This window comes from Thamnophis elegans, chromosome 7 (assembly GCF_009769535.1).
Source record: "Thamnophis elegans isolate rThaEle1 chromosome 7, rThaEle1.pri, whole genome shotgun sequence".
Lineage (NCBI taxonomy): Eukaryota > Metazoa > Chordata > Lepidosauria > Squamata > Colubridae > Thamnophis > Thamnophis elegans.
In genome coordinates this window covers 32,472,653-32,492,974 of record NC_045547.1, presented here as the reverse complement: position 1 = coordinate 32,492,974, position 20,322 = coordinate 32,472,653, and the positions used below count along the sequence as shown (strand labels likewise).

Sequence of the window (20,322 nt, the reverse complement as noted above, 5' to 3'; positions counted from 1 at the left end):
AGAAGTAAATTTAAAAAAAAGTTTTTGCACTCTGCAGGCCTCCCAAACCCTCTGCATGCCTCATTTTCATGAAAAATGGGGCATGCAGAGAGTTAGAGAGGCCTGCAAAATGCTCCTGTTGGCTGGGGGCAAAAATGAGCAAAAAACAGCTTTTTTTTTTTGCGAAAACAGGCCTGCTTTTTGCCAAAAAAAAACACCCCCCCCCAAAAAAACAGAGCATGCATAGCCTTTGGGAGGCTTGTAGAGTGCTCCTGGGGGCTGGGGGGGAAAAGGAGCAAAAATGTCATGTTTTCTGCTTATTTTTGCCCTCCTCAGCTCTCAGCAGCACTTTGCAGGCCTCCCAAACCCTCTGCATGTCCATTTTTGCGAATGGGATGGTGTTTCCGAGGCCAAAAGTGCTGTATTCACATCCTCTTTTTTTGGCGGGGGGTGCGTCTTATACTCCGAAAATACACTATGTAATCTGGAATGAAGGCTGATTTAAGTGTCCTTGTCCGTAGAATGTGAACATAGACAATTAATATATCCTATGCATTTCAAACAGCAGTGTTGGAAACTCTGTGCTTCATTTCCCTCACGGTTTTCAGTCTCTGATTAAATGCTGTGCACTCATGCAATGTAAGTGAAGTGATATGATGGACCATTTGCTTCTTCCATTCTTTAGCAGCATAGCTGCTGAAGATGTGAGGCAGGGTTATTTCTTCTACTTAAGAATCTCATGATGAATTTTAACAGGAAAATCTTGCATGCTCCATATTTAGCCTTGTGACTTCATTGAGGTTTAGAATGCATTTTTCTGTGTTTTGCAGACAGAGGATTACTTGAAACGGAAGATCCGGTCCCGGCCAGAGAGGTCAGAGTTGGTGAGGATGCACATTCTAGAAGGTACAGTCCCTGGTGTATGGTTGCTTAGTAAGTTTTTGAAAAGATACAAACTGGACATTCATTGTTTTCATGAATCACTTCTGTTCATTTAGAAATGGATAGGCTAATAAAGTGAGAGCGAAGTACTGCTTGCCTAAATAACTCTTGCAATATCAGTATTGCAACTTTTGGGATAATATTTTAAGGTAGTTTTCTAGATACATTGCTGTTGGTCTTGGAAAACTGGTTGGCTGTGAAGAATGTAATTATTGTTAAAGAATAAAAGCAATAGTTCTATTTTTATAATAGAGAAAAATCCCCATTATTGTAATATTTGTAATAAACTGCCAGTTGTAACATGCTACCAGATTCTGCCTGTTGATATAATAGTTACACGTATTGCTGAAGTATATGAAGGGGAAGATGCTGGGTTTATATGCCGCTGGTGGGCTTTCCATCAGCATGTGTTTAGGTCATTGTAAGAACAGAAATCTATGCTAAAACTCTGGCATAACTCTTACCTTGTTATACATCTTTAAAAAGTTTCTTAACTGTTAGTTTGAATTAGCAATTTATTCTGTATTAAACATTTTTTAGAACTTTTTGTGAAGTTTTAAAGCATTTTGTTTTACAAGGTTAGCAGATCTGAAAATTGTCCAGAAGGGCTGTCAGGTGTAAGCAAAAAGAACCAGTTGTGAATAGACACAAGCAGAAGCTTTATTATTAGTTATTTATGTTACTCAGAGATCTTTAAATAGGTTTAAATAAATAACTTTATTGCTAGTTACCTATGTTACACAGGGACGCAGTGGCTTAGTGGCTAAGACGCTGAGCTTGTTGATCAGAAAGGTTTGGTGGTTCAAATCCCTAGCATCGTGTAATGGAATGACCTCCCATTACTTGTCCCAGCTTCTGCTAACCTAGCAGTTTGAAAACATGTAAAAATGCAAATAGAAAAATAGGAACCACCTTTGGTGGTTCAGCGGTGACTCAGTGGTTAAAACGCTGAGCTTGTTGAGCAGAAAGGTTGGCAGTTCGGCCGTTCTAATCCCTAGTGCCGCATAACTGAGTGAGCTCCCATTACTTGTCCCAGCTTCTGCAAACCTAGCAGTTTGAAAGCACGTAAAAATGCAAATATAAAAATATGAACCACCTTTGGTGGGAATGTAACAGCGTTCCGTGCGCCTTCGGCATTTAGTCATGCCAGGCAGATGACCACAGAGACGTCTTCGGACAGCGCTGGCTCTTCGGCTTCGAAACTAAGATGAGCACTGCCCTCTAGAATTGGGAACGACTAGCACATGTGTGCAAGGGGAACCTTTACCTTTATCTATGTTACAAGAATCTTGCCATGAGAATAGTCAGATAAGGCTTCAGGAATTCTGGGGAAAGGCAGGCTTATGCCACTTTTTGCAGTGCCAGAACTTTAAGCTAGTCTTAAGACCTCCCTCCATTGTAGTTGGAGATTCTACCACAGCCGTATCACTTTACAAAAGAAGAAGCATCTTTTTCTTCAAAAGAAGAAGTGTCTCAAATTTTTCAGAAAAAGGAAGTTGAAAAAGAAAGTTAGTAATATAGGCTCGCCTAAAATATAAGCAGATCAGGAAATGTACTATCAAATACAAGAGGTCATCTGCATGATTAACTATGTCAAGGAAGCTATTAGAAAAATGGCTTCCTCTAGAATTTGGACTATGGCCAAATGAGAACAAAACGCACACTGTTTTCTGTGAAGAGATGCTCAAGAGATGCAAAAAGGATTTCAAAGTACTCATTGCTAATAATAGTATGCTAACAAGAGATGAAATTGGTATGAAGGTTGGATTGTTATTGCTGATGAAAAGACATTTAAGGGAATGATGAAAAGAATGAGAACAAGAAACTAAATCATTTTTACACTGAATTCTGAAATGATTACATATAATGTAGCAAAAATTATATCATGTATTCCTAAGATTTTTGGGGGGAACAGAGTATAAAATGGCCAATGTAACACAGTTTTTTAATAGCTCTAAGAAGTAGCACAATGATCAAGCAAATAAAAATGAACAGAAGTTTAAGAAAGTCCAGGGGGAAGGCCCTTCTTAAAAATTGTTTTCATTTGTCAGGAAGACATGGAAATAGGGGGTTCTGCTCTCCAGTACTGAAGGGAAGATGCTTTCTTTGTTTTTTTCCTGCAAGATGACGAAAACTACGTATGCTACAAGTATAATCTAAATGTTGTTTGAGGAGAAGCTGAAAGTTCTAAAGACAAAATCCAGTTCTCAGCTGATCAATGAAGATGGGGAATTTTTGAATTGGATACAAGATATTGGATACAAGATTGAATTGGATACTTGCAGAGAGTTATAAACACTAGAAAGCATCCCAGATTAAAACATGCCAAACTGTGAAGAATTAGAGGAATCTGAGACAAAAGTCCAAATCTGTCAAATGAGATCTTATATTTTAGAGCCTCAGAATAATTTCCAGAATCTCATTATTGATGATCTTTATGAACGCTTGGATGAAAACCACCTGCGAAGCCTCAGAGCAGCAAAGGCGACTGTACAGACTTTGCAATGGGAGTAATGTCTGCCTATGCATGATGTAAGGAACGTAAGGTGATCAGATCCTCTCTACTGAGAGGGACTGAAGCAGCAATCTTGGCTGGACCATTTATCAAAAGAAGCTGTGTTGCTTTCCCAGGGCATGAATTTGGAATAAAACTAAAAGATATTCAAGGTTCTTTAATCCTACTCTGTCTGCTAGTGTTTGTGAGAACAAATGGCACTGGAAATGCAACTGTTGGAGAAATTGCAAGGCAGTGAACTGGGCAGGAGAGTGAAGGAGAGTGGAGGGTCACAGGTAGTGGTTTCTTCACAGCTTTCTGTTTGATCCAAGAAAAGGGAAAATACTGGGAGTCATAGTTGAGCAGTGCTGCCAATTGGATTCTTTGAAAAGTGGAAGATTACTAAGATGTTTAGCTTCTCCCCCAAATCTGACTGAAAAGTGTCTTGTAAGTTTGATCTTGCCAGCTCTCCAATGAATTCTGTGTGGAAGGAAGAAGAGTTCTGGGAAACAGTATTATGTGAAGTAGTGGGAACCAGACTGAAATCAGGATATGAAAGCAACAACTGAGAATCGGAAGGTATCACTTACCCAAAAGGAATAGGCAAAAATAAAGTCTTTATATGTGAAGTGCACACATAAGGAATTTGACCATGGAGTGAAGAACATTTGAGTAAGTCAATAGCATTTGAGTAAGAATGCAAGGGTTATTGTGTCCCAAGACAGATAGAAGATCTGCATAATGCTCTTACTAACTTTTATAGAGCTATCAGGGCAGCGAGATATAATCATGGGAGTATTTCAATATCTGTTTTTTTAAAAAAAATATTGAGAAAGACATCACATTGTCTCAAATTCCTCAGTGACCTTGTTGAATTTCATTTTTCAAGAAGAAGAGACAGTGAGATCTGATGTTAACTAACAGGGACAATGTTGATGAAAAGAAAAATGAAATGAGATGGGGATGTGGCTACCATGAACTTCTCCACCCCCATCCAGCTCAGAACTGTTTAGTCTCTTAATCTGGACTCTTTTTTTTTTTGGAAATTTTTGTGTTGTCAAAACCTTTCTCCCACTGCTCCTGCAGGTGCATATCCCATCATAGCCCAGCTGACTATTAAACAGTTTTCTTGGAATTTAGAAAAGAATAGCCGAGGTGGCGCGGTGGTTAAATGCAGCACTGCAGGCTACTTCAGCTGACTGCTAGATCAGCAGTTCAGCGGTTCAAATCTCACCGGCTCAGGGTTGACTCAGCCTTCCATCCTTCCGAGGTGGGTAAAATGAGGACCCGGATTGTTGTTGGGGGCAATATGCTGACTCTGTAAACCGCTTAGAGAGGGCTGAAAGCCCTATGAAGCGGTATATAAGTCTACTGCTATTAAAAACTATTATTATTAAAATATATTGCTTGGCAGAATGCAGCATGGGTTTATGAAGAGCAAGTCATGATGAAGCAACTTGATTTCCTTTTTTTGATAGAATGACCAGTTTAGTTGACTGTGGAAATGAGGGGGACTTATTGTATTTATTGTCAACAAAATATTCAACAGAATCATGAGATTTTGGTAAAGAAATATAGTATAAAGGTGGTAAAGCATTAAATAAATAGTGAGTTGGTTGAACAATTTTATCCACCAAATGTACATTGGTGCCTCTTCATCAAGCTGGAAAGAGATGTTGAGTGATATATTGCAGGTATCTGTCCTGGTCCCTGTGCTGTATTAATATAAATATATTAACAATATATTGGTAAATGACTTAGGTAAAAAGTTAAAATATGTGGTTATCGAGTTACCCGATAACACAAAGACAGGGGAGATAACAAACACCTTAAGGGACAATATCAAAATTTAAAGAGAAGTTAATTAACCTGTAAGAAAGGCCCCAAACAATTCAACAAGGACAAATACAAATTCATATATTTTGTCTGGGGAAAAAATCAGAGACCATGAGTATAGGATGTGGTGGGTCATGTTCCCTTGATTAATCATAAGCAATAGAGGAGCCAATAACAGTTGGGGGGAAAAAGAAGAGGAAAGCAAATGCAGTCCTAGGCTGCATCAGTCGAAGTATAGTGCCAGGAGGGTGATGTCATTGTTTCCTCCTTTTCTAAGTTAGTTAGACTGCACCTAGCATATTACATGCAGTTCTGGAAATAGCATTTTAGGAGGGACATTTAGTAACGATTGTGGAAAGAGCCCTGGTGGTGCAGTGGCTAGCATGCAGTATTGCAGGCAAACTCGGCCCACGGCCAGGAGTTCGATCCTGATCAGCTCAAAGTTGACTCAGCCTTCCATCCTTCCAAGGTTGGGAAAATGAGTACCCAGATTGATGGGGGCAATGTACCCACAGTGCTATAAAGCGCTATGGAGTGGTATAAAAGTGCTATTGCTAGTATCCAGAGAAGAACAACCAAGAGGATAAGGGGCCTGGAAGGAAAAAAATGAGAAATGGCTGGAGGCATTGGGATCCTTTAACCCAGAGAAGATTTCTAAGGAGACATGATAGTTGTTTTTAAGGACCTGAAGGTTTGTCAGCTAGGAGCAAGTGCAACATTGTTAAAGTTATTCTGGAAAATAGGAAAGAAAATAAATTAATTACAAGAATGTAGATTTCAGTTTGAAAAATGTTTAAGAGCTGTTCAACCGTGGAAAAGATTGCCTGGGAAAGGAAAAAAAATTCTTTGGTGGTGGTGCTTAGAGGAGCCAGATCTGTCAAGGATGATGTATATATATTTGTGGGTTTTGAATTGGCAGGAAGTTGGATTAGGTAATCACCAGCATTCTTTGCAACCTTTGTATTCTGTGATACTGTAAGTAACTATAAGAATTACAGGAAATTAAAGACTAGTTGTTGTAATATCAGTTCCTAGTAGATTGACAGAAGATTAAATACAAATGAAAACAATACATTACCTGCATAGAAAATTAAATCTTACTGGTAGTGGGTGGAATGCTTTAATTTAGAAAATATTGAGCAAGAAAGCATTTTAATTATATAAAATTATGTATGTTTTATCATTAAAATGTTTTCCTTTCTAGTATTTATGAAAACCTGGGATATCTAATAAATCAAAATGATGGAATTTTCAGGATAAAAAAAGGAAGAGTTAAACTTTTGAATTTGTTTCCACAATTAGTGATAGCTCCAATTTTGATAGTATTAAATGGAGATTAATGAAATTAAAATAAGATTATCAGTGAAGGAGGAGGAAAAGGAGAAAGAATCATGGATAATTGTTGTGGCAATACCAGGGGATGGTAGAATAGAAGACAAAGAATTGGAGATTACAAAGTATCAACATATGAAAATTGAAGATTGTGGCATAACCAGCTGTGGTGGTTATTGACACATTGGGTGCAGTACCCAAAAATATTGAGGGCACTTAGAAAATTGACAAAATGTGTATCTTGTCAATTACATAAGCCACACACCTCAGATCGGCACCTATGCTATGTCAATTCATTATAACATTCTAGGTTCTTGAGAAGTACTCATTGTGTTGACCTTAGCCAACACCAACTAAAGAACTGGCAATTGTGATTTCATATGTTTGTGAATAACAACAACAGCAACAACAACAATAATGGAGACATGACCAAGTTGATAAAATTAATCCACTGGTCATTATGTAGAAAATATACCCAACCTGTATCTGAAAAGTCATGGGAGCACAAAGTGGAAAAGTTACCGAAAATGAGAAATCTTGCGGGACTTTTGAATACAGACGGATCGTCATTTGAAATACGACAGATATCAAGGTTGTCGAGAGCCGAAGCGTACAGCTTATTAATATTGCTGTACCAGGAGATGCCAGAGTCGAACAAAAAGAACTGGAAAAAAATCATGAAATATTGTGACCTGGCCATTGAAACTACACGGTTATGTAGGAAACATGTAACAGTGATACCCATTGTCATTGGGGCACTTGGTACCATGTCCAAAAATTTACAAAACACATCAAGAAATTGTAGCTTCCTGCAATAACAGCAGAGGAACTGCAAAAAACTGCTACTCGGAACATCATATATTTTAAGAAGATACTTGGTTGATACCTAGGACGCTGGCAGCAACCCGTATCAGCTATTAGCACCAGTCAATGGTATTTGTGACAATTTTTTATATGTTCAGCTGACTGAGTTTCATGTTTAATGAATAAAAGAGATAACAGCAACAACAAGAACAACACACTTGGTACCATATGCAAGAATTTTTACAAAACACATAAAGAAATTGCAGCTTCCTGCAATAACACCAGTGGAACTACAAAAAACTGGCTACTCGGAACATCATATATTTTAAGAAGGTTGATATCTATAACGTTGGCAGCAACCTATATCAACCATTGGCACCAGTCAGTGGTATTTGTGACACATCTTTAAATGTTCACTTGACTGAGTTTCATGTTTAATGAATAAAAGAAACAACAACAATAATGTATTAATATTGTATGCCACTCAATTCTTAACAACTCTGGGCGGCTAACAATCAAACAAAGAAATTATAATAAAAGATGGCAAGTGTGATGAAGCAGGGGGTCTTACTCTTCCTGATTAAAAGACCTGGTTGAAGAGTCAGGTCTTTACAGCTCTTCTAAACCATAACAGAGTGGTTTAAAACTGGACCTTGCTCCAGAAGGTTGATCTTGCTGCAGAGACGGCACAGTTTGGGGGTCCTGATAGATGACATCAGGCTAAACTGATAATGACAATATTTTATATTCCCATTTATCAGTTGATATTATTACAAATGAAATTGATTGTGTGTGTCCTCCTTTGGGGCTTCTCCCAAGGTTAGGTAGTAGAATACACAGGCCTTTGGTGCAAGTCAGAAGGACAGTTCGGTTAGCCTTAAAAATTGTTTACCATATTTTTTGTAGTATAAAATGCATCGGAATATAAGACGCACCAAGATTTTGAATAGGCAAATTTAAAAAAAAAGTTTTTGCACTCTGCAGACCTCCCAAAAACGGCCCATTTTTTGTGAAAACGGGCCTGTTTTTTATTTAAAAAAGGGCATGAGTAGCCTTTAGAAGGCTTGTAGAGTGCTCCTGGGGGCTGGGGGGGTGCACAAAATGAGCAAAAATGGCCCATTTTTGTGAAAACAGGACCATTTTTGTCAAGAAAGGGCATGCATAGCCTTTAAGAGGCTTAGAGAGTGCTCCTGGGGATTGGGGGGAGGGGGCAAAAAAGAGCAAAAAATGACCCATTTTTCACTCATTTTTGCCCTCCTCAGCCCCCAGGAGCACACTGGAAGCCTCCTAAAGGTTATGCACGGCCATTTTGCAAAGGGATGGGGTTTCAGGAGGCCAAAAATGCTGTGTTCAGTGTATAAGACGCAACCAGATTTTCACCCTCTTTTTTGAGGGAAAAAGGTGCGTCTTATACTCTGAAAAATATGGTAGAAATGATAGGACCAGTATAGCTAGGGCTGATTTTTTATGTACTGCTTGAGATTCTCCAAAAAGAAAGTACGGAATTGATTTCTGTAATGGGTTTCCTAGTTAAGAAATAATCATGTTTTTGTTGTTTCTGCTGAGCAGAGACCTCTGCTGAACCTTCCCTTCAGGCCAAGCAGTTGAAGTTGAAGCGGGCTAGATTGGCTGATGATCTCAATGAGAAGATTGCCCAGAGACCGGGCCCCATGGAATTGGTAGAGAAAAACATTCTGCCTGTGGAATCGAGCTTGAAGGAAGCTCTCATTGGTAAGCCTGCTGATAAGGGGAGTAGATAAAATGGCAACTTCTTTTTTTATTCCTTTTTTAAACTAAAGAAAGCAGAATGTACTTGGTAAATTGGTGAAGCTAATAATATATGTGAAACCCAGTTACATAAAGTTTTCACCATCTTTGAATTTTATAGTGGCCCAGAAATGTCCTGCTTGTTATCTGTGATCCATACTCTCTGTTTTTAATTAATTAACTTGGCATCTGTTGTTTTTAGTAGGTCAAGTGAACTATCCTAATATAGCAGATAATTCCTCCTTCGATGAGGACAGCAGTGATGCTCTGTCTCCAGAACAGCCGGCTAGTCATGAATCCCAGGCATCTGTGCCATCCCCAATGGAAGCTCTGATGAGTGATTTAGTTCCTACTCCCACAGTGGCATCCCCTACTCAGGTGAGGACACCTTAGGTGTTGCTTCATGTTGCACTGTTTGATTATAGGAGCTCAGGCACGTAAGGTATTTTCCTTGGAAGAAAAGATCCTTATGGGAATTTGTGCTTATTAGCAGTAAAACACTTGATACCTGAATCTTTTTTTATTTTTTTTAAAATCCTACCTTTATTAGGGGGAGAACAACCACAATACTCCTCCTTCCTTCTGTTTTCCCTACAACAATAACCCTGTGAAGTTGGTTGGACTGTGAGAGAGTGGCCCAAAGTCACCCAGCTGGCTTTTATACCTAAGAAGGGACTAGAACTTCCAGTCTCCTGGTTTCTAGGCCAGCATGTTCACCACTACATCAAAGCAGGGGTGAAATGCTACCGATTCTGACTGGTTCTCTAGAACTGGTAGCAAAAAATCTAAGGTTCACCCACCAGTAGTTAAAAAAAAACTTTAAAAAGTGGAATAAAAAGATTCCATGACACTCAGCTGTGCCACGTGATCATCTTAACCTTTCCCCCCACTTTTTAAAGCATTTTTTTTTACTACCGGTTCCAGTGAATAGGTAGTAAAAATGCTTTAAAAACTGTGGGGGGGGGAGGGGAGGAAGGTTCAGGCATAGCTGATTGTCATGGAACCTTTTTTTCACCTTTTAAAGCATTTTTTACTACCTATTTGCTGGAAGTGGTAATGAAAAATGCTTTAAAAAGTGAAAAAAATGGTTCTGATGATCACACAGATCAGCTGTGAGCCCCGTGATTGTCGGGCCCTCTTTATGTCACTTTGCAAAGGATTTTTTTCCTACCTATTTGCCTGAACCAGCAGGAAACAAAATACTTTAAAAAGTGAAATAAAGAGGGTCCAACGATCGCGGGGTTCACAGCTGATCCGCGCAATCGTCGGAACCATTTCCCCTCACTTTTTAAAGCATTTTTTCCCTACCTGTTGGTCACGCTCACCCTGTCACATAACACCCCCCCAAGCCACACCCACAGAAATGGTGGCAATTTTTTTAGATTTCACCACTGCACCAAAGTGGTTCTCAAACTGGATCTTGAAATAATATTAATAACATCCTTTATGTTGTTTTACTTTGTGGAAAAATAAATTCCTATTTTCTTCAGATTTGACCATGGAAAGAAGCAAACTCTCTTGCTATATGGCGGGATTGATTCTGCAAATTGGCTTTCCACATATCTATATTTTGCAATACACAAATGTAACCGAGCAGTTGTCTGCCTTTTCATGTTACTGTAGAAGTCACCTGCTAACGGCTTATTCTGTCTTCTGAAAATTCATCTGGGCATATTCATATTCCTCTACTTTACAGATTGTGTGCCAGTTAAAAATCAGCACAGACTGCACTGAACAGCCTCCAACCCCCTTGCCACAGCCGCCACCTCCAGTGCCTCTGAATCTCACTAATGGAATTGCTCCTCCTGCTGCCAAACCTCTTCCAACTCTTATAAAGGTACCTTTTGTGTTAGGGCTAAGTACTACAATCAGCCAAGAAGTCTGTGATGCCAAGGGTTTCCTTTTAACAATTAGGTGAGATACTGAGTAACTTGGCCTTGATCAGGATCATGAATCAACCTTTCAGTGCCGTTTTCAATTCCTTATTAAGTAAAGAGTTAAGATAGTGATACATTAGGATCCTTTTTTTTTTGCTAGTAGATTAGTATCATGCGGCTCATTAAATAATATAGTTTAGTAACAGCATGGTTTTTTCCCCCACTTACGTATCCAGTTCGATGACATGTGTTTCCTTTGCTGTATCATTCTCTTTTTTCTGTCAGTTTGGAATATGATGAAGTCTATGGAATATTGACAGATAAATGCCCTGGATTTTATACATGTATAAAATACAAATGTAATTAATATGAAATTGCATTAGACTTTTATTTATTGTCTCCTACTTGCACATGGCAACTCAAGACAGCTTACACCACATACAAGTACAATATAAAAGAAATAAATAATTATTAACAACCACACACATTTATGCCAGCCATTTAATGGGCTCCCCAGGCCCACTGGCAGGACCTTCCCTAAAGATTGTTAGAGTGGGGGGTAGTCTAATTTATGGAGGGTTGATGTTCTATTAATTGGTCTAAGGATTGTTCATGCAGGTTCACTGCATTAATGTAGATAATATAATTGGTATGTATTAAGAGTAGCATTATACTAGTCCAGGAGTCTCCAAATTTGGCAACGTTAAGACTTGTGGACTTCAACTCCCAGAAGTTCACAAGTCTTCAAGCTGCCACGTTTGGAGACTCCTGGACTTGTTAAAAGCTAGCAGTTGTTATACTTGTTTAATAGGTTTATATTTATTATGGCAGATAAGTAGAATGAAGAAATTGTATGGAAGATATTAAACTACCCAATCATTTCTCAAAATGTAACTCTTTATATTTATTATGCCACCATCCTATCCTGAACCACCTATTTTTTTTTCTTTCAAATAGCAAAGCCAGCCAAAATCTTCATGTGAGAAGTCCCAGCGTAGCAAAAAATCCAAGGAGCCGAAACCAAAAGTCAAGAAGCTGAAATATCACCAGTATATTCCACCGGACCAAAAACAGGATAAAGGAGCTCCCCCCATGGATTCATCTTATGCCAAAATCCTGCAGCAACAACAGCTCTTTTTGCAGCTCCAGATCCTTAATCAACAGCACTACAACTATCAAACCATCCTCCCAGCTCCACCAAAGTAAGATTCTTCTTCTTCTTCTTCTTCTTCTTTCTTCTTCTTCTTCTTCTTCTTCTTCTTCTTCTTCTTCTTCTTCTTCTTCTTCTTCTTCTTCTTCTTCTTCTCCTCCTCCTCCTCCTCCTCCTCCTCCTCCTCCTCCTCCTCCTCCTCCTCCTCCTAGGACAACTGCGACTGTAAGATTTGTGCTGGAGTGGTTCGTGGACAGAGCATTGAAACTAGATGAAATAATTACCAACTTTTACTCTAAAGACCTGATTTAAGTACAAAAATTTTAAAAGAGAACTTCCAAGCTTAAGTAAGCGGTGATTAAATATATGGAAAGGAAAAAACAAACCAACCCGGATTTGGTATATAATGATCTCTTCATTTTACAATTTATTTTTGTGTTTCTTCTGCATTTAAACATAAATAATGAAAAAAATATCTAAAGTTTTAATGATTTATCGTAAAGTACAGCTGAAAGCAAACACCGAACCCGCAGCAATTATTTGCATTGTGCTTTAACCTAAGGGCTTGGCACCTTGCCTGTACAGTTTATAATCATTGAATTATTAGATCACATCAAGGGTCCTGTCCCCCTCCATCCCCCCCCCTCCCCCCCCGGGAATATTCAGTCGTCTCTGGGAAGTGTGGAAGCAAAGCCTGGAGTTTCTGTTGCTACTTTCTTGCAGCTGGCTATCAATTCACTCTTTCTTTCCCCTCCAGGCCTCTAGGAGAACAGAATGGCAACAGCAGCCCAGCCATGCGCAGTCTTTCCACCGCTGCCAACAACGCATCTTCTCTTTCTTCTGGTTCCAATGGGATCTTGCGACAAAATAGCAATTCTCCAGTAGGCAAACCTGGGGCTCTCCCTGCTAACCTTGATGACATGAAGGTAACCAAGCATTTTTAAGCTGCTTTGAGAAGAAATATTAGAGATAAAACACAAGCAAAATAAACAGTATTGTGAATATGCAGCAAAGCAGATATTTAAAATGTGAGGGAAGGTATTTCAGATTCCATCTTCTGATGCGGTAACTAATACAGCAGCTATAAAACAAGGATAAAATATTAGAAAATAGATAAATGTTGTAAGTGTATAATGCCTAATGTTCTCCTTAAGGTTGAGGCACTATAGCACTAAGATCTCCAGTTTGTACATCTAGGAGTCATCTTGTAGTTGTATTATTGTTGGGTGGGTTGTCATTACACTGCAATAACAGAAGCATCATTTAGGCTGTAATTACTTGCATATAGCACTACTACTAACTCTGGTAATTTTGGATGAGATTTAAGATAATATAATTCCTAAATTGTATGTTTACATCTGCTTTCTTTTATCTAAATATAGAATGTAATTACTTGTCTCAGTGTTCATTCAATATTATAAATTATAGTACAGGTATAGTATGGTATAGTTCATTTCATTTAAATAATATGTTGCCTTTGCCTTCAAAATTTGTTAACCACACTAATAAAAATGTGGTATAAGTTATGTATTGCATTGTTTGTGGATGGTGATACTATCAGTGAAATTGATGAGTTTGATACTGACCATACATTTTATTTATTGGTGGATTGGCCTTTGAAAATGAAACTTTTGTGCTCATTGTTTTATGCCTTATAATATTTGGCAACCTTTCTTTAAAAAAAAAAAGAATTGAAAGGATGTATCCACCAGGTTTACCTTCCAGCTGTGATTTGATGTAGTCCTAGTAACTAAGGGTGTCTTAGCTAATATAACGTCTGATAGAATTCTAACTGTTTGATAGGTGGCAGAGCTAAAGCAAGAATTGAAGTTAAGGGCATTGCCCGTGTCGGGTACCAAGACAGATTTAATTGAGCGGCTCAAAGCTTATCAAGAGCAGAACGATGTAACCAGCCGAGTACTTGCTGCTCCGAAGCCTAACACCTCAATTCTCCCGAAGACTACTGAAGTGGTGGTAGCTTTCCCAGCTGCTCGGCTGAGTACAGGTCCTGCACTGGTCAATACGGGCCTTACTTCAGCAGAGGTGGTTGTAGCCACTGTCACAGGCAATGGTGTCATGAAGTTTGGGAGCACAGGCTCAACTCCTCCTGTGTCACCCACTCCCTCTGAACGTTCTCTGATAAGTGCTGGAGATGAGAATTCAATCAGTGGCGATACCTTTGGGGAGATGGTGACTTCTCCCCTGACTCAGCTTACTCTACAAGCATCACCAGTCCAATTTTTGGTAAAAGAAGAGAGTTCCAAAAGTAACACTTGCAGTAGCATAAATGCAATGCCAAGGGTGGAGTCTAGCATAATCAGTAGCAACAACAACAAAGACATGGAGGTCCAGGATAAAGACCAGATGCTGCAGGAGAAAGATAAGCAGATTGAGGAACTCACCCGGATGTTAAAACAGAAACAGCAGTTGGTGGAGATGCTAAAGCTGCAGCTGGAAAAAGAAAAGAGGTCTCAACAACCGCTGTCAGCTACAACTGTCGGAGAAGAAAGAGTGACAGTCTGTGAGCCTTCTATTTTTGGTACCTCCATCAAGAATGAAAAGGGTTTTCTGAGTTGCCAATCTGTGGAGCAGCTGAACTGCCAAATTGACCAACTAAGACCCACACAGACCACCAGCCAAATGGAGACATCAGATACAAATTTAGTGCCAAAGAAAGCAGTGATGGTGAAGCAGGAGGTGCTAGCTGCTGAAACTGAGCCACCATGTCAGACCTCATGTTTTTTCCTTGGACAGCAAGGTGGGGGCTTCAGTGATTTCCTCAAGGGAGCTTCCCCCCCTACCCTCATCACAGATTCCACAGGCACTCACATCGTCCTCACTGTGACCAATCAGAATGCTGAAAGGCAGAGCCTCTCACCTCAGGAGAAAGTGGGAAGCAGTTCATTGCCATTGAAAGTAAGTAAATGTGCAAACTCTTGTGCATTCTCTCCCTCTCCCCCCCATCACACAATTAGTTGAAGATACTAATGTAAAGGTAATGTTGGAACAACAGGGTTGGTTTAATAATTTAGTTTAACACAAAAAAGTTTTGAACAAAACTTCATGTGTTTCTTGCTGAAAGCAGTTTATCAGAATGAAATCATGCTGTTGTAATAGCAACCATAAATTGTCTGTTCTTTTTAAACTAGATTGGCTCCTCCTTATCTACATTTTCTAAATAGTTCATTGGTTTTGCAAGCCCAATTTTTGTTTTCCCTGTGCAGTAAATCCCCTCTGCTGCACTACTACTTTAACTTTTGCCCAGGCATCTGAAACAACATTCAATCCTGTATTATTTTTTCAGAGAATGTCATCTCCATCTGCAATAGCACCCAACAAGCCACTTATACAGAACTCTCCGTCATCTCCTGAACCATCACCAAAGGAGTCCACCCAGAAGGTAGCTAACCACCTGTATCCCTAACCGTAGCCCTGATTTGCATACTGATGTGCATACATCTTCCTTTTTAAAACCAATGGACCAATCAGAATCTGACCTTTAATTCTTTTTCTTATCTCTTATATAGTGTCAGAAGTCAGGTCTGCAAATGGCCACTGGACAGCTGCCACAAACAATCTTATCTTTTTCTGCACCTCCCAATTTGCAGCCGTTCTTCCTCAATGGTTTCCACAAAGGACCGCCGAATGCCAGAGTTCCTGATAAAACTGGCCAGTCTAGTGAGACAAAAAAGGTATTCTCAGCAGGTCCCAATACCATAAGATGAGTCTCTTGTTCAATATCTACATGAAAACACTGAATTAGATCATCTGACCAGTTTGGGGATCCCGCATAATCCCATAAACTAATGATACTTAATTATACCTTTTGATCCCAGGCCCTCCAATTGAGGCTACTAGATCTAGTCCTGATACCTGTAGGCTGGATGGGAGGAACTCTCTCTGATCCATTCCTACCAAGACTGAGTGGCTGTGGGTGCTAGGACCACCTAGATCTTAGGATGTCCCAAAGGTGCTTTTTCAAAAGGCAACTCGACTTTGTTTTTCCTTGAAGGCATTTCACTTCTCATCCAAGAAGCTTCTTCTGTTCCAAACCAAAGAAGCTTCTTGGATGAGAAGCGAAACAGCTTCAGTGAAAAACAAGTCCAGTTCCCTTTTGAAAAAGCATCTTTGGAACAACCATGACCTTGATGACTGAGACTCTCCATAGACATTTAGATCTTAGTCTGCATTTGGTGGAGTTGTACTTCCCCATTTGAGAGCAGTGCGTATGAGGATCTTTTTGAATTCAGACTTCCTAGTTGAAGAGTAGTTGTCAGGTTACCAAGAAGGTCTTTGCACAGTTCTATCTGGTGATGCCAGTGGTGCCTCTTTCTGGATCAAGGGGCCCTTCAGACAGTCACTCATGCCTAACCACCTCTTACTGTTCTACTTGAGGCCTCCCCTGAAGACCACTCAAAAGCTTCAACTGGGCCTGAATGCCCAGTATGGAGATGCCCAGTGTCCACACAACACCCCTGCTTTGCAAGCTGCACTAGTTGTCAATATGCTTCTGGGTGATTCGATGTGTTGGTTATCACCTGTAGAGCACTATTTGGCATGAAGCTATTTATTTGAAGAACTGTCTTATTGCCATGTTCAGCTGGCAAGGGCCAACAGTGAGCACATTCTTGGTCCCCTTGATTTAATAATACCATCTGTTGGGATCTAAGAGGCATATCTTCTACGTCACCATGTCTGTTCTCTGGAAAGGGATGCTCCTCAACTGTAGGTGGCTTCCATCCTGATGGCATTCAGGAAGGCTAAAGATCTTGCTGTTTTCCCATGTCTTCGTTTAGGGTGAATGGACTTGCTTGCTGGATATATTTGGGAGGCTTTGTGTATGTTTTCCATGACAGATGGGCAGATGCTCCAAATTGCTTATTGTTTCCTATTGCATTTTTAACTTGTTTTTTGGGGGGAGAGGGGTTGCTTACCTTGTAAGCTGCCCAGAATCAGTGGAGAAGGGGGAGTCAAATGAGCAGGTGGTGGGGTGGTGGATGGCTGGATGCAAAAATAATAGTGTGGAACAGGATTGAATAGAGACTATAGATCAGTTCTCAAGAAACGGGTAGTTTCATACTGAAATGAAAATTTAGTTGTTTTTGAAATCGTGATGCCTTTCTAGGGGAAAAAAAAAGCTTAACTTTCCTGGTTGACATTCCATCTGGATTAATGGAAAGTATTTAACAGAATAGCTGTATTTTGTATTTGTATATTCTTAAATATTTCTAGAGGAAGTTTGCACCTTCAGCCATGCCTGGTTTTCTTTTTCACCCATTTTCTCAATTTTGAGATGTTTCCTTTTTGAAGTCAACCATGACTGCGTTGGAATTGTTATGTGCTATACATTATTGCCTCTTTGAATGTTGAATTGTTCTCATTTGATTCAATTACATCTATTTTTCAAAAGCCTAAGTGTCATTTAAGAGCAGGTCTAGTATTCTCCCCACACACACACACACTAGTTCCAAAACCAGCTGTTCCAGTTTATAGTTTACTCATTGAATCAAAAAATGTTCTCTCTCTGCCGTGGTTGAAACACCAACTTTCCAGTCAGTGCTTGGATTGAAATTGAGATTATTTGAAATCTTCCATAAATACATGGCTTAATTTTTCAGGTTGCTTTTTAATATCCCTGTTCATTTTCAGATCTCTCTGAGCATTTTGGTTAGGTGGTATTAATTTGCCTTTATGACCTGACGCTTTCAGTCATGAAATGAGGGCTCTTATTAGGCATGTGAAGTTAATTTGATTCAATGGTCTTTTTTAAATGCAAGGCAACATATCCTCCACCCCACCTATCCCTAACTTTCCTATAGGGTTGTAACCAATAATAATTGTGTCTCCCCGATTTACCCTCAGTCACCAGGTTGTAGTTATGCCTATATCTGTGCAGGTAGTCTTTGAGTTATGACCATTTGTTCAGCAATCATTTGAATTTATGACTGTGCTGAATGAAGCAATTTACAGCTAGTTTGCCAGGTTCTCACTGTTGCTATTGAGGCTCATGTGATCAAAATTTAGGCCTTTGACAACCCTCTGACATTTACAACCAGTTGTAATACCCTGCGGTCATATGATCACCATTTGCATCCTTCCCGGCCAGCTTTCCACAAGCAAAGTCAATAGGGAAAGTAACTCAGGCAAGTCTCCCTTCGGCCTAGCCTTTCTGTACTTGCACACATGATGCCCTTCTCCCTCCCCTTCGCTTGCACCCATCATGGCCTCCCTACAATGCTCTCTTTCCCCAGCTTTCCTGTGCTTGCACTGCACTGCTACACCCCCTTCCCCCCAACTTCCACATGGCCTATGCTTGGACACCCAAGGCCTCCCCAACACCTTTGCAGCACCCCATCCCTTTTTTTCTGGGACTTCTCCACTTCCCACTTAACGACCCGCACATGTGGAATTAGGACAACCAAGACTGCCTAGATTACTGTTGTTATACTATGCGGTCATGCGATGGTTCGCTTTATTATTGCAGATCATGTTGTTTAGCAATGGCAGTTCCTGGCCTAATTGCAGTTGTAATTCAAGGACTACCTGTACCATTTTTAAGGCATTCGTTTACCCACTTTGGCCTACGAGCTTTTAGCTTTCAGATACAAATATCGGCATACGGCAGTATTTTTTTTATTCCTTTGGTCTTTACATTCTCCTTTATTTCACCTTTTTTGAATAGGCATCCCGTTAAGTATGCAGAAACAAGCCTGCTGTCTTGAAGTTGGGCGTATTCAGTTGTGCCATTAGGAATATTATCTACTTAAGGAATAGGTTTAATCTTATATATTTCTGATGAGTTGTGCATAATGCGACACAAATAGATGTTACTATTATGATGTAGACGTAACAGTCCTATTAAGAGTTTTTTTTACAAATTCTACCTAGCCCTTTAATAGGAAGTTTATCATATAAACTTTATTTAGATAAGAGAATATTATTTTAATATGTAAGAGAATACAGAGGTTCCTGGGATAAAGAATTCCATCATAAATCGGATGAAGCATAGATTTCATTATCTAAATGATAGTTCTGAGGGCCCTGAGTGATACAATGGTCCATCTTGTCCAGAAGATGAAAAAAGTAAAAACTGGAGCAGACAGACTCCATCATCAAATACTTTGCTGAACATTTACTTTCTCGTTGGTTTCAAAGAATTGCAACCGCTTGCTGCTTATTTTTCCTTACTTGTTTTTCCTTCCCAGCTTCTCTCACAGCCAAGCTCTCCAGCTCCTCCTTCTCCACCCCAGATGGACCTTGAGCAGCAGAAGCAGAGCCCGTCTTTCTTTGGCGTTTTGTCACCCCTGCTTCTCCCGGCCACTTCAGTGGGGATGAAAGAACCACCCGGCTATGAGGAGGCTGTGAAACAGCAACCAAAGTCCTCTGAGGTGAGAAGAATTGCTTTGCCGGGACAAACTAGGGAAGCACTTGGTGTGGATCGATCCTTTTTGCACTGAAGGTTACGTCCTGCCATATTTCCTATGTAGTCTTCATAGCAGAAAAGACGATGTGGGTAAAACTTAGCATATCCTGCTCTATATAATATTATTTGGCCACAGGGTGATGATTATAATGTATAAATTGCTGCATTGCTATGGAATGTTAACAAACTTATTCCCTTCTTTCTTTTTTAGGAGAATGGCTGCTCAAGTCAGCAAATGGATGATTTGTTTGATATTTTAATTGAACATGGAGGTATGAAGAGAGGAACGATGGATTGTATGGGTTCTACTGCATTTAGCCCAATTGTTTAGAGTGAGCCTATCAGCTTTATGTATCAATTCACAGAGGAAGGGCCATTCTTCCCTATAGCACCAGGGGAAAGGCCATAAATTATCCTTCAAATCCTTTTGAGTGCCCCACTCCCAAGTATTCCATTCCTCTGCTGGAGGAAGAAGTGTGCTGGGGCAGAATGAAGCAGATTGCAAGTGCTCCAGTTGTTATGAAATTTAGACTTCCCACACAATACTGGTACAAATGGGAGTAAAAGGCCTGCCAGGGAAGAAAGGTTGTAAGGTAACATGAACATAAAATGTAGAGAGTCTGTAGAAGCTGTTAAGACCATACTGGGTTCACATTTTGATCTTTGGTTTCCAAATCATGTGTGGGAACGGGGGGGGGGGGGGGAATAGATAGCTGAT

General features: G+C 39.8%; 1 protein-coding gene across 6 annotated transcripts in view; it reads left to right on the top strand.

The window, feature by feature from the left end:
* MRTFA (myocardin related transcription factor A) overlaps positions 1–20,322 on the top strand; it is an 80,879-nt gene that overhangs the window by 47,015 nt on the left and 13,542 nt on the right. For 4 of the 6 annotated variants that reach the window (XM_032220679.1, XM_032220683.1, XM_032220678.1 and 1 more), the window contains exons 5-15: positions 810–885; positions 8,957–9,118; positions 9,357–9,532; positions 10,851–10,991; positions 11,989–12,233; positions 12,939–13,107; positions 13,985–15,097; positions 15,486–15,581; positions 15,709–15,873; positions 19,387–19,569; positions 19,816–19,876. In XM_032220679.1, coding sequence (XP_032076570.1) covers positions 810–885; positions 8,957–9,118; positions 9,357–9,532; positions 10,851–10,991; positions 11,989–12,233; positions 12,939–13,107; positions 13,985–15,097; positions 15,486–15,581; positions 15,709–15,873; positions 19,387–19,569; positions 19,816–19,876 — 2,587 coding nt within the window. The remainder of the gene's footprint in view (positions 1–809; positions 886–8,956; positions 9,119–9,356; positions 9,533–10,850; positions 10,992–11,988; positions 12,234–12,938; positions 13,108–13,984; positions 15,098–15,485; positions 15,582–15,708; positions 15,874–19,386; positions 19,570–19,815; positions 19,877–20,322) is intronic. The other 2 variants (XM_032220680.1, XM_032220682.1) reach the window with 1 other exon arrangement.